The 12302-nt window shown below is 51.4% G+C and overlaps 1 protein-coding gene across 2 annotated transcripts in view; it reads left to right on the plus strand.

The window, feature by feature from the left end:
• Positions 1-12302, plus strand: part of Plcg2 (phospholipase C, gamma 2) — a 136489-nt gene that overhangs the window by 103823 nt on the left and 20364 nt on the right. For both annotated transcript variants that reach the window (NM_017168.1, XM_039097673.2), the window contains 8 exon segments: positions 1524-1620; positions 2960-3026; positions 4584-4741; positions 6144-6246; positions 7376-7585; positions 9585-9730; positions 10858-10972; positions 11823-11990. In NM_017168.1, the coding sequence (NP_058864.1) occupies positions 1524-1620; positions 2960-3026; positions 4584-4741; positions 6144-6246; positions 7376-7585; positions 9585-9730; positions 10858-10972; positions 11823-11990 (1064 nt within the window).

Here is a 12302-nt window from a genome sequence, read left to right on the forward strand (position 1 = left end):
GGCTGGCACTGGGCAGCCACACTGTGTCTGCTTAGACAGTGGTGGGCACAGGTGCCAGGGAGGCTCAGAGGAACAGCCGCAAAGGCTCCCTGGAGGAGAAGGTACAGTCGAGTCCTAGGTAAGGTAGTAGGCTTGGCTAGCGGGCTAGCAGCCTGTTTGTGACCCGGCAGCTAGGCAGTGCAGCGGGAGTAGTTTTGGGTCATGGAGCATCCCTGGGCTGAGACCCAGTGGGGCTGTGATGCCAGGCTCCTGAGGCTGGATCACGTGGGATTAGGAAAGTTGCTATGTGGTTCTGGCTAGAGGTACTTTTGAAATGAGCCTTCTGGCTGCAGAAAGGGGCCCAGTGAGTGGCCTTGAAAGCGTGAGACCCTGCGACCAGGAATGGACTTGGGGAAGTATAGACGTGTCCAGAGTGATCACAGCACACCTATTACAGATTATGTCATATGCTGCTGGTGCTGTAATGAGGGGTTGGGTGTGCCATTTTACCCGAGCGATGACAAGAACACTATGTTGGTGTGCTGGGAATAGAACCCGGGGCCCGTGCTTGACGGCTCAGCACCCTCTTGGTCTCTCACTGGCAGATTCTAGGCAAGTGTCTGCTACTGAACTGCATGCTAAGCCAAGAATAGACACCGTCATACGCCGGCTGTACACCAGATGCTGTTCGAAGCATTTGACATACAGTGACCTAGAAAGTCCTAATAAAACCTGAGGCAGCTCCAGCATTACCCCATTTTACAGATGGGGGGCCTGAGGTACAGAGCACCAGTGTAGTCACTGAAGAAGCTGGAATTTCTTTTAAAGAAGTACCTGGACTTATTACTTTTACATTAGGAGTAAACATACGTGTCTGTGTTTGAACTCCTCCTGCCTCAGCATCCCAGCCCAAGTTGTGGGTAGACACCATTACATCCAGGACCTCAGCTACTCTTAAAAGACTGTCAAAGGTGTGTAGGCAGCTAACTAGGAGACCACCAGCCTATGGGGAGACAGTGACTAGGTCCCTAGCATGACTTGGAAATAGTGTCTGAACTTTTGGAAGAATCATTGAGGAGAGCAGCTCTTTGGGGAGGGGCTTCTGAGGTGTTGAGTATGGACTAACCTAAGAGCTTGTGTTGAGAGACCAGCAGTGTTGTGTTCAGTGGTTATGTGCCTTAGAGTGTAGTGCCCACAGAGGCCAGAAGAGGGCAGAAGATCCCCTGGAGCTGGAGTTGGTATGTCTCTCCAGCCCCAAGGAACTAAGATTTCACCACAGGTCATTTGACTCTAGAACTACAGCCTTCCCACAAACGGGGTGAGCACCCTCCGAGAGGCCCTTGGTCCCTCTTAAAGCCCTGAAAACTTGGGAGTTTGCATAGTGTTGCCAACACCAGAGAGGACCGAGTCCTTGATCATCTGACCACAAGTGTTTTTAAAAGGCATATGCTTCCTTCGAAATGCAGACCGCGATAGCCCCCTCAGGTCACTTGAGTGCTCAGACCTGAGCCGGCTACACCCTCAATGTCCGTGGTTCTCTGCAGGTGGAAAGGGGACTATGGGACCCGGATCCAGCAGTATTTCCCATCTAACTACGTTGAAGATATCTCGGCAGGCGATGCTGAGGAGATGGAAAAGCAGGTGCGTCTCCATCATGTATGGCCCAGGCTTTGGAGGAGTCCCCTGACCTGTCTCTGGGTGGTGGGGGTGGACGACGTTTGACACGTACTTGTTGGGGTCACCGCAGAGCTTGACACTGGAGCGGGCAGGGTGATGCAAAAATTGGGACCGGCCCCAAGTTGCTGTGGGTAAAAGTCTTTGTGATGAGCCGGCTGTGTTTTAATCAGGCGGCGCTGGGCTGAGGCTTTGAAAGCACAGAATTCCCACTGGAGTGAAAGTGGCCAGACGGGGAATTTGTCCTCTGCTCAAAGCAATGTGCAAATGAAACACATTCAGTTTAGAGAGGCAGACATGCAGAACGTGCTTAGCATGAGCAAGGAACAGGGAAGCTGGAAGGTGAGACAGGGCCTTCTGGTGACTTTGCGAGCCAGACCTTGGTACCTAGCCACCGTGTGCTCTTGGAGAGGGAAATGGCCACTTGAGTTCATCAGCTTGTGCCAGGGAAGAATCTGTAGTTCCTTCATCCCTTTAAGAGCCCTATCTCTGGTGGGGAGGTGGCTCTAAGGGCGGCAAGGCAACTGGGGAGGGCTTCCCATGGCAAGTAGTGTTTGAGTCTTAAAAGTGAAGCTGGTGTTTTTGTTTTTGTTTTTGTTTGTTTGTTGTTGCTTTTTAAACCAAGAGATAGGCACAGGGTTGACACAGCCTAAGCCAGGGTGTGGCGATTGGAAGGCCTTTGTCCCCAGGAGGCTGGGGCAGGGACAGGACTCTTCACTGCCTCTGTATGTCAGCATCTGCATGACGACATCGAAAGCCTGGTAGAGAAGGTTGGGACAGCATAGCAATAGCAGCCTTCCCATCTCGGCTGGACCCCAGGACGCTTCACATGTGCAGCAGGGTTATAATGGCTGCCGAGGTTGGCCTGACGAGGTTGGAAAGCCTCAGACACCAGATGTCAGGCCACAGCTAGAGTTTTCCTCGGGGAAAGCCACAGGGAGCCACGGAAGGCCCTTGAGCTGCGGGAACCGCAGGCCAAGCGGCCTCATTTCACACGCACCTCAGACGAGGTCTCCGTAACGGGGTTTGAAATTGGTTTTGGAACTCACGAGGTGTGTTCTTTGTGGACTGGAAAACGCAGCGCAGAGACCGTGGGTGCCTGCGTGCTGCCAGGGTTCCTCCACCCCCCTCCCCCCGTGTCGTCTCCGTGCCTTGGTAGAAGCGCCCTCCCCGTGGATGTTGTAATGAAAATGCATTTTAAGCAACTCCACAGGTAGTGGTGGCGCTAAACGGCACGTCTAGAAACTGGCTCTCGCTTTATTATTTTGCTTATGACTACTGAGAATTGGGTCTTGTTTCTTCACAGATTATTGAAGACAACCCCCTCGGGTCTCTCTGCAGAGGCATATTGGATCTTAATACCTACAATGTGGGTATGTGTGCTGCTTTCTTAGCTTGACTCCAGCCCGCATCCACCCCGCCCCGCCAAGCCTGGCTTCAGGAGTATCCCTGGCAGGGAGGCAGCTGGCATGAGCCCTGTGCCTCCCAGACTTAGATGAGGCGGGGGCTGAGACCAAATGCATGTGGACCTATAGGTCCCCAATGGTGACGCCTGTTGCTACCATCTGCTAAGGCAGGACTGCCTGCTAAGGGGTGCCCGTGACTTAGCTGTTGTCATGCTGTCGATCAGCATCTGCCCCTGTGTCTGCCTTTCAGAGAGCTGGGGTGTTGATTGGTCAGGCTGTGGTGGAGCTGCTAAGCTCCTGAGGCTTCAAGCCTGTCTCTCCTCACTAGATCTTAGCTCCTGTCCTGCCCTGGTCAGCGCGTGTGGCACCAGGGATGTGACAGAGCGTCCTGTGTAGTGATAGCCATGATTTGCACAGAGCTCTCTGTGTTCAGGGCCTGCCCACATCGAAGTGGGTACGTACATGGCAGCTTCCTGGGCTGTAGCTTCCTGTTGGCAGCTGTGGGTCCAAGCATAAAGCCCAAGCTCCCTTCATGGGGGCTCACTAATTCTTGAGCTGAGTCCCCTCTCCCAGGGAGGTCCGAGCATGGTCCCCTTGGTTTCCCATGATAACGATTCCATGACCCCCACTCCCACCCCTTTCATTCTGTCCCTGTTTTCGTCTTCCTTTCCCTTCCTGTGACTCTAGTAGGGAAGGTGGAAGGTTTTTGCACCACCACATGAGAAAAGCGGTAAGTCCCTGGCAATTCCTGGGTATACTGGGACTGGTGGAGTCAATTCTCAGCTTCGTAGCTGATGGCCTGGGTTGCCCCCTCCCTGTATTGTCCTGTTAGAGGACATGGGGATGTCACTTGGCAGTAGGGACTTGTCATCAGGGTGGGGCTGCCCTTCAGCTCCGCCAGTGTGACTTTCCAAATGTTGCCGTGGTCACCTTGAGCCTTGGTCTTGTCTCCTGTAGGATGAGTGTCACGGTGTCCCCACGAGGTTTGCTAAAGGATAAAAACCACCCATGTAGTCATTTCTGGGGACATCACCTCAGAGCTCAGAAAGCACAGCCACTAGTAATGGGCAGATCAGGGTAACCTTCATGTTCTTCTCTATGATTATCTTCCTTCCTTTCTCGCCATCCGCCAGTCAGCCTTCCTGAACTTTCTCCATCCTCATAGGTTGCTTCCTCAGTCTGGGTTTCCACACCCCACTGTCTTTCTCTTCTAGGGACATTGTTCCTTGGATTTAAGGTTTATCTTAGGTCTAGAGATAGTTGGTACAGCTTCAAAAATTACGTTTCTAAATGATGTAACGTTCACAGGGACAGGAGCTTTTGACATCTCTTTTCAGAGGATAACACTCAGCCCAGTACAAAGCTTTACCTATAACGTGTACAAAAAGGTTCAGACGCTGCCTGCCAGAGGGCAGACGTTCCCATCAGCATGTGACTGTAGCTGTGGCTGTTTAGGTAGGGGCAACTAGTGTGAGGTGTAGTCTCTGTGGCCACGTCAGGACTTCCCTTACCCTCTGTCTACAGTGAAGGCCCCCCAGGGGAAAAACCAGAAAGCCTTCGTCTTTATCCTGGAGCCTAAGAAACAGGGGGACCCTCCTGTGGAGTTCGCGACTGACCGTGTGGAGGAACTGTTTGAGTGGTTTCAGAGTATACGAGAGATCACTTGGAAGATCGACACCAAGGTGGGTCTAAGCGTACTGGGGAGCGAGGTGCCTACCTGTCCCAGCCCATGCTGCCCGGGTGAGGCCAGGCACAGGCCATTGCTGTGTTTCATAGGGCCCTTCTGCATTCTAAACCCCGGGGCTGGATACAGCGGGTATTTTAGAGGTATCAGCTGGAATCTGGTGGCCAGTGATGACAGAGTTCTAACGTGGGATGGGCAGGGTAAGAGGGGGCTAGACTTTGGGTTACAAATCTGGTCTTGACATTGTCTGGCTGTGTAGCTCAGAGTTGGAGGTGATCTGTCTCTCGGGATGTATGGACCAACCTAGATAATATCCCTGAAGCACTCAGGGTAGGACGCTGGAAGCCAGAGACCTCCTAGATGCTGACGGTCTTGTGAAAACCTCCCGTTAGCCACTGCCCTGGCCAACGGAAGGTGGCTGAGTCTGGAGCAGTGTGAGAGGGTAGCTCTGTGTGTGTGAGAAAATGAGAAGTTAATCCTTATCTGGTAGCACCGTACAGTGTGTGTGGAGTGGCGTACTCCCTCCCCTGGTCCATGTATGTGGTCTGGGCCCTGAGGAGACAGCTGTCTGCACTGGGCTTTGCAAGGGTGAGCTGAGGCAAGGAGGAGGCTGCATACATTCAAAGGTATAGAGAAAGGAGGCTGCTATGGGGTCCACGCGGGTTTAAGAGTACTGAGTCCTGTGGACCACCATAGTATGGCTTTAGGGGAGGGGATTAGACAGGAGGCAGGGGCATAACGGGATGACAGAATCTCCCTCTTCTGCTGTCAGGGTCTCCACTCCCTCAGATTGACCTTGAACTCCCAAATTCCCCAGCCTCAGCCAGCCAAGGGCTGGGATTAAAGCCACATTCCTCTGCTTGTGGGTCCTCGTTTACTGTTTATTATCTGCGTGCATGTGCGCACACTTGTACATACATGGAGGCCAGAGAAGGGTGTTAGATACCATCTTCTATCACTCCTTCCCTTATTCCTTTGAGGCAGGCTGTCTCCCTCAACCTAGAACTTAGCTTGTGGGGTCAGGCTGGCAACCTAAAAGCCCTAGCAATCCCCCTGCCTCTTCCCCACTGCCATGTTGGAGTTGCAGGCCTGAAGGGCCGCATCTGGCTTACGTGGGTGCTGGAAGCTGAACTCAGATACTCAGACGGTGGTAGGGTGAGCTGCGTTAACCACTGGGCCATCTCCCCAACTCATGCCTGTGTGACTTTAGAGAGCGGTGCCGTCCTAGACAGCATGGTGGAGAGTCTTCAGAGGAGAAGCGGGTATTGTCTTCAGGACAGGAAAAACGCCCAACCCTGCATGCTCAGGGTGGTGGGGAGAGCCGTCCAGGTGAGCTGGAAGGTGGTGTGGATGCTGCCTCAGCGCTGTAGCCTCAATGCTGTAACATTTCTTCTCCACAGGAGAACAACATGAAGTACTGGGAGAGGAATCAGTCCATTGCTATTGAGCTCTCTGACTTGGTTGTGTACTGCAAGCCGACTAGCAAAACCAAGGACCATTTGGGTAAGTGTTCTGGAAGACCGTTCCTGGGAAGCTCTGGTGTCCACTGAGTCACGTGCTGTCAGGACAGTGCATGGAGCATTGATCCAGGTAGAAACCCTTTCGGTATCCCATAGCCAAGATGTCAGTGGTTCTAAGTAAGAAACCATAAAACGCCAAGAAGGAAAGGCTATGGGGAAGATCGGGTCCCTTTTGATCCTCTCTGTAGCACTGGGTACCACCAAGGGTAGGAGGTACCAATTAAGGTGTGACCGTCGTGCCCCTTAGGTATCTTGTGTGTGTTGGTTACTTCCCCCATGGTCATGCCAAGAGACCAGTCTGATCCAGACAGCTCCTTACTGAGACTCTCGTCTATGTGATTCTAGGTCTTGTCAAGTTGACAATTAGACCTACCCATCATGGTGGGTGTTGGGTACGTAGGCCAGAGCCTTGTTTGAGATAGGCTCTGTCGCCTTGGACTCAGCAAGCAGGCGAGGCTGACCAGTGAGTTCTGGGGAATCCTCCTCCAAGCCTGCATACTGGAACTACAAGTGCACAATGCCACACCTGGCTTTTTTTTGTTTTTTTCATTAGTAACTTGTGGATTCAAACTCAGGACCTCCGGCTTACATAGTTGGCACTTTACAGAGCTGGCCACCACCCTCTCTCTTCAGCGTCTTTTCGAGAGAGTCCTGGTTTCTTTTTTGTCACCTGGGTCTTCTGCCATCACATCCAGCACCAAGGGGGACCCTCTCCTCTGTCGTAGTCAGTGCGCTGTTGCTGTGAAGAGGAGACATAACCTTGGCAACTTTTAAGAGAGGAAAGCATCTAACTGGAGACTTGCTTACAGGTTCAGAGGTGTATTCCGTTGTCATCAGGGTGGGAAGCATGGCGGGATGCAGGCAGGCATGGTGCTGGATAGGTAGCAGAGAGTTCTATATCTGGATCCTCAGGCAGCAGGAAGACAGAGAGAGCTACTGGGCCAGGCTTGGGCTCTCGAAACCTCAAAGCCCACCCCCTTCCTTCAACAAGATCACACCTATTCCAGTGAATAGGCACATCTCTGAAGAGTGCCACTCTCCGGATGACCCAGCATTTAAATCTATGAGCCTATGTTGGCCCATTCTCATTCAAATCATCATATCCTCTGCAGAAAATCCTGACTTCCGGGAAATTCGCTCTTTTGTGGAGACAAAGGCAGACAGCATTGTCAGGCAAAAGCCCGTGGATCTATTGCGGTACAACCAGAAGGGCCTGACCCGTGTCTACCCCAAGGGACAGAGAGTTGACTCTTCCAACTACGACCCCTTCCGTCTGTGGCTGTGTGGCTCCCAGATGGTGGCGCTCAATTTCCAGACTCCAGGTAAAGGATGAAGGTAGCAGCCTGTGCAGGCCAGGCAGTGGCCCTGTCACGGCCAGCAACGTCACCCGGGCAGCTAGTGGGATGTGATTGTTTCTGAACCAAGTGACTGGGCATCCCAGTCAAGGCTGAACTTGTTGGTTAGCGCAAAGCTCTAGGGACTAACAAAGGGGACAGTTGTGGAAGCAGACTCCGTGATCACAAGTGACAGAGGTATTGATCTTTCTGGTTTAGGAAGGGATCATAATAGCTTATTGAACTAGTAAGTGTTGCTTTTAAAGCAAAATCTCAAACATCCGATTTACCAAATGAAAGCTCGAGAGTTAGTAGCTGTAGTGAAGGCCTCCGAGCTCAGAGAGGCAGAGAAAGCATCCAGCTGACCTTCCCACTCCACTGATGTCCCAGAAGGAAAAGGCTCCTTCTCCCCGCTGTCTTTTTTTTTTTAAAGATTTATTTTATTTATTATATATAAGTACACTGTAGCTGTCTTCAGACACACCAGAAGAGGGCATCAGATCCCATAACAGATGGTTCTGAGCCACCATGTGGTTGCTGGGATTTGAACTCAGGACCTCTGGAAGAGCAGTTGGAGCTCTTAACCGCTGAGCCATCTCTCCAGCCCTCTCCCCGCTGTCTTAAATACCCCTCAACTTAAAAACCCTCCTTTCTGTCTCCTGGGTTTTCTTATGTTCAACCCCCCGCCCCCACGTCAACTGGTTGCTTGCTCTGCCTCTTGACCTATGGTTGACATGATTTAGTCCTCTTTGTCCAAAGTTCTTGGGTTAAAGGTGTGTGCTAGGGCTGAGCTACACCACAAGAAAAAGTTTTTCCAGTTCACAATCTCAGAGTTCACAGTGTGATCAAATAATCCCACAACAGGTGAGTCTCAGAGGGGCTGGATCCAGGCGTGGCTGGATCCAGGCTTTCGGTGGCTGCCTTGCCCCTTCCTCTTTGTGTGCTTTCTCTCCAAGTTTCACTCTCTAGAAACATATAGTAGGGGAAACCCATGCACACAAACTTTAGACTTCGCATCCTGTGGGCCTGTTGGTTTGCTTGTTTGTTTATTTTTTCTTATTTAACAACTGCCCCCAACCCAGCTCTAGGAATCTGTAGGTCAGGTCCCATCCCTGTCTCCTGGAAACTTGTTCCCAGGTGTAGGTGCACAGCTGTGGGGTAGACCTCTCCTACTCCTGGGGCATTTCCCAAGATGCTGGCATTTTGATACTGCTCCCCCAGCCCCACCCCCAGCCCTGGGACCACTGGGCACCTGTATCCTGTGGCACTTGCTCCAGTTTTTCCCCTAGCCTGGTGAGCATGGGCACACCCCTCCGGTGTAGGTCACTACTGTAATTTCCTGAAGCTCTTTTGCTCTTTCTTTGCACACCAGGTGAGAAAACTGACGTTCAATTGTAGTTACAGTTTCCGGTCAAGACTTTGCTCTTTGGGTGACATTAGCTCTTTCCCTTCACCGACTCAAGGGATGTTTGCTTCAGTTTCCCTGCAAAGTGGTTGGTCCTCTTTGTTTCCCACCGAGCTGGACTTTTATTTACAACTCTAAACATCTGCCTGCCGTTTGCACGGAGATGAACTTTAAAACATTTATTACTGTGTGTGTATGTGTGGGTGTGTTTGCCATGGCCCACACGTGAAGGCCAGAGGACAGGGCATGTATGCTGTGGAACACAGACGGAGGTCAGAGGAACAGGGCGTACATACCATGCACACACGTGTGGAGGATGGAGGACAGGGTGCTTATGTCAAGGCACACATGTGGAAGTCAGATGATAGGATGTGTGTCATAGTACACCCTTCCACACACCATGTAAGATCGTTTCCTGGTGTCGGATTCTTTTCTAATGCTCCCCATGTTTCCTTGGAGTCAGATGTCTCTTTGGAACAGCTGCCCCGAGCCATCACAGGAAGGTCACGTAGTCGGTGCCCATGAGCGCCAGGAGCTGGTGTTCCCTGGCTGCCCCATAGCACCCCTCTGTTCTCTTTTCAGACAAGTACATGCAGATGAACCATGCACTGTTTTCGCTCAATGGGCGGACAGGTTATGTCCTGCAGCCCGAGAGCATGCGGTCTGAGAAGTATGACCCGATGCCCCCGGAGTCCCAGAGGAAGATCCTGATGACACTCACTGTCAAGGTAGAGGGGGCAGGTGGACAGGGCTCCCTGGGCGCTGAGGGCACTCGTGCCTCTGTTAAGCCAGCACCATCTTGACAGCAATTCAGGCTTATGTGGTTCACCCTGGATCACCCTGGGCTGAAAACCCTCGTGTCACTTGTTCTACTCTGGGTGTGATGCACTAGGGGATCATGGGAAGTCAACCTCTGGCCAAGAGGAGAGTTCATTTCCCGTTTGCCTTAGAAAGGTCAGAACTTGCTCTTTCCCTCAGTCTGTCTGTCTCTCTCTTATCTCCTCTCTCTCTCTCTCTCTCTCTCTCTCTCTCTCTCTCTCTCTCTCTCTCTCTCTCTTTGAGACAAGGTTTCTCTGTGTAGCCCTGGCCATCATGGAACTTGCTATGTAGACCAGGCTGGCCTCAAACTCAAAGATCGGCCCACCTCTGCTCCCTGAGCACTGGGACTAAAGATGTGCACCACTACTACTGCCTGGCACGAGCTTTTCTAGATTCATCCAGTCCTTCCTTGGCATTTTAGGAAGATGAGAGAGAGAGAGAGAGAGAGAGAGAGAGAGAGAGAGAGAGAGAGAGAGAGAGAGAGAGAGAGAGATCCATCCTAAGATCCAGAAAGTTAAAATGGGATGGGCTAGCATGTAACTTGGTTTTTGCAGTGCTTGTCCAGTGTGCATGAAGCCCTGGGAGCCTGGCTTTGTCTATAATAGCAAGTCTGAAGCCGGCTTAGGATAAATGAATGAGACTTCATTTTAGAAAAGTAAAACAAAGTATTTAACGAAGTATTTATAAGGTCCTTAGTAAAGAGGGGTCAGTTATAAACAAACCACCCCACTGTCTTCTGTCTGGGAAATCCAGCGTCAAGGTACCCATGTAGCTGGGCTTTAGGTGAGACTCCTGGTGAACCACATGGCCTGGGAACCACTACCACATTTGATCATCAAATATGGTGGGCTGGGTCAGCATCTATTCATGCCTCTGAGAGCGGTGGCAGCTTCTCCACTGAATAAGGGTAGCTTTGATCGTGTACAGCCTGACTCTAGCGTCCTGAAAAATCCATGAAACACTACTGTGTGGTTCAAATTCAACCCTCCCAGGGCAGATCCGGGAGAAATTCCAACCCTTTCCTTCTGTGTCTCAGGTTCTTGGTGCACGCCACCTCCCTAAACTAGGGCGGAGTATCGCCTGTCCCTTTGTAGAGGTGGAAATCTGTGGGGCCGAGTATGACAGCAACAAATTCAAGACGACGGTTGTGAGTAAGTAGCTGGTGATTCCCGTCTGTGTGAGCATGTCCAGGCAGTGAGGAGGTGTCTTCCTCAGTCATTCCCCCGACTTAGGGTTTGAGACTAGTATATTCTCTCTCTGAACCTGTGCTCATTAGCTCAGGTACTCTGGCTGGCGAGCAGGCTGCAGGGATCTGCCAGTGTCTCCTGCTGCCTTACAGACCGATGCTTGGCTTTACATGGAAGCTGGGGTCTACACTCAGGCTGTCCTGTTTACTGTGGCAGGCACTGCTGGTCTTTTTAAAGGTTAAGGGAGCAGACTGTGATGTTGGGTTATAGCTCCTTGGTGATTTTTATAATCAACTTTTGCTGTTGTGTGTGTTTTTCCTTTCCAAGCTTCAGCCTGTGGTTGGGGAAACAGAGCCACTTGCCCAGGGAACAACTTGGGTACAGGCCAATTCAACTGGCCTTTTTTATAGGGTGGTAGGTTTGGTCTGTGTTTTGCCTTACAAGGCTGGTCCTCCATGAGAACTCCCAAGATGCTTCAGAGACCCCCTAGCCCACTGTCTTCCTCAGGACAAAGGGGTGCTCTAGCTAACACGTGCTCTCCTCACCTCTTTTTTTTGGTCCTTTCCCTCTGACTTCCACTCTATCCCAGGAGATGAGACAGGTGAGGGCTCATGTCGCTTTGTTCATGGAAGGCTGGCCTGTAGCAGAATTGCTCCCTGTGAAAGAAATAACGAAAGCTAACCCTTCAGGGATTCTTTGGCCTGGGTGTAGATGCCAATTCATTTGTGAGTTTGTGGAGGGGTTCAAGCAGAGGCTGGCTTTCCCTGAGAAGGTAGGGCACAAGCATCAGTAACAAGTTTTGGTCTCTTTCCAGATGACAACGGTCTCAGCCCTGTCTGGGCTCCAACTCAGGAGAAGGTGACATTTGAAATTTATGACCCAAACCTTGCGTTCCTACGCTTTGTGGTCTACGAAGAAGACATGTTCAGTGACCCCAACTTCCTGGCTCATGCCACATACCCCATTAAAGGCATCAAATCAGGTAAGGAACATGAGCAGAGGTGTTTAGTTTGGGGGAGCCAAGTTCTTTGGTCCGTGCTGCTGGCTGTGAAAGGAACACGCCAACATCTTTCCTGGTTTAGGCACAACAAAGCCTTATTTATAGCCCAGGGGTGGGGAAAGTGGGGAAAGGCTGAGTCCCTTCAACTTGGGCATCTTTGAGGAAACCATTAGTGTTAGTCTAACCTCAACCTAGTGCTGTTTGCTTTCCTTTTGAGATGCCTTGGGCATTTGTCTTCATCAGCCGATTGGAGGAATATGTTCTAATACAAGCCATGCATGTCCTTGGCCTGTG

The sequence above is a fragment of the Rattus norvegicus genome, chromosome 19 (assembly GCF_036323735.1).
Source record: "Rattus norvegicus strain BN/NHsdMcwi chromosome 19, GRCr8, whole genome shotgun sequence".
Classification (NCBI taxonomy): Eukaryota; Metazoa; Chordata; class Mammalia; order Rodentia; family Muridae; genus Rattus; species Rattus norvegicus.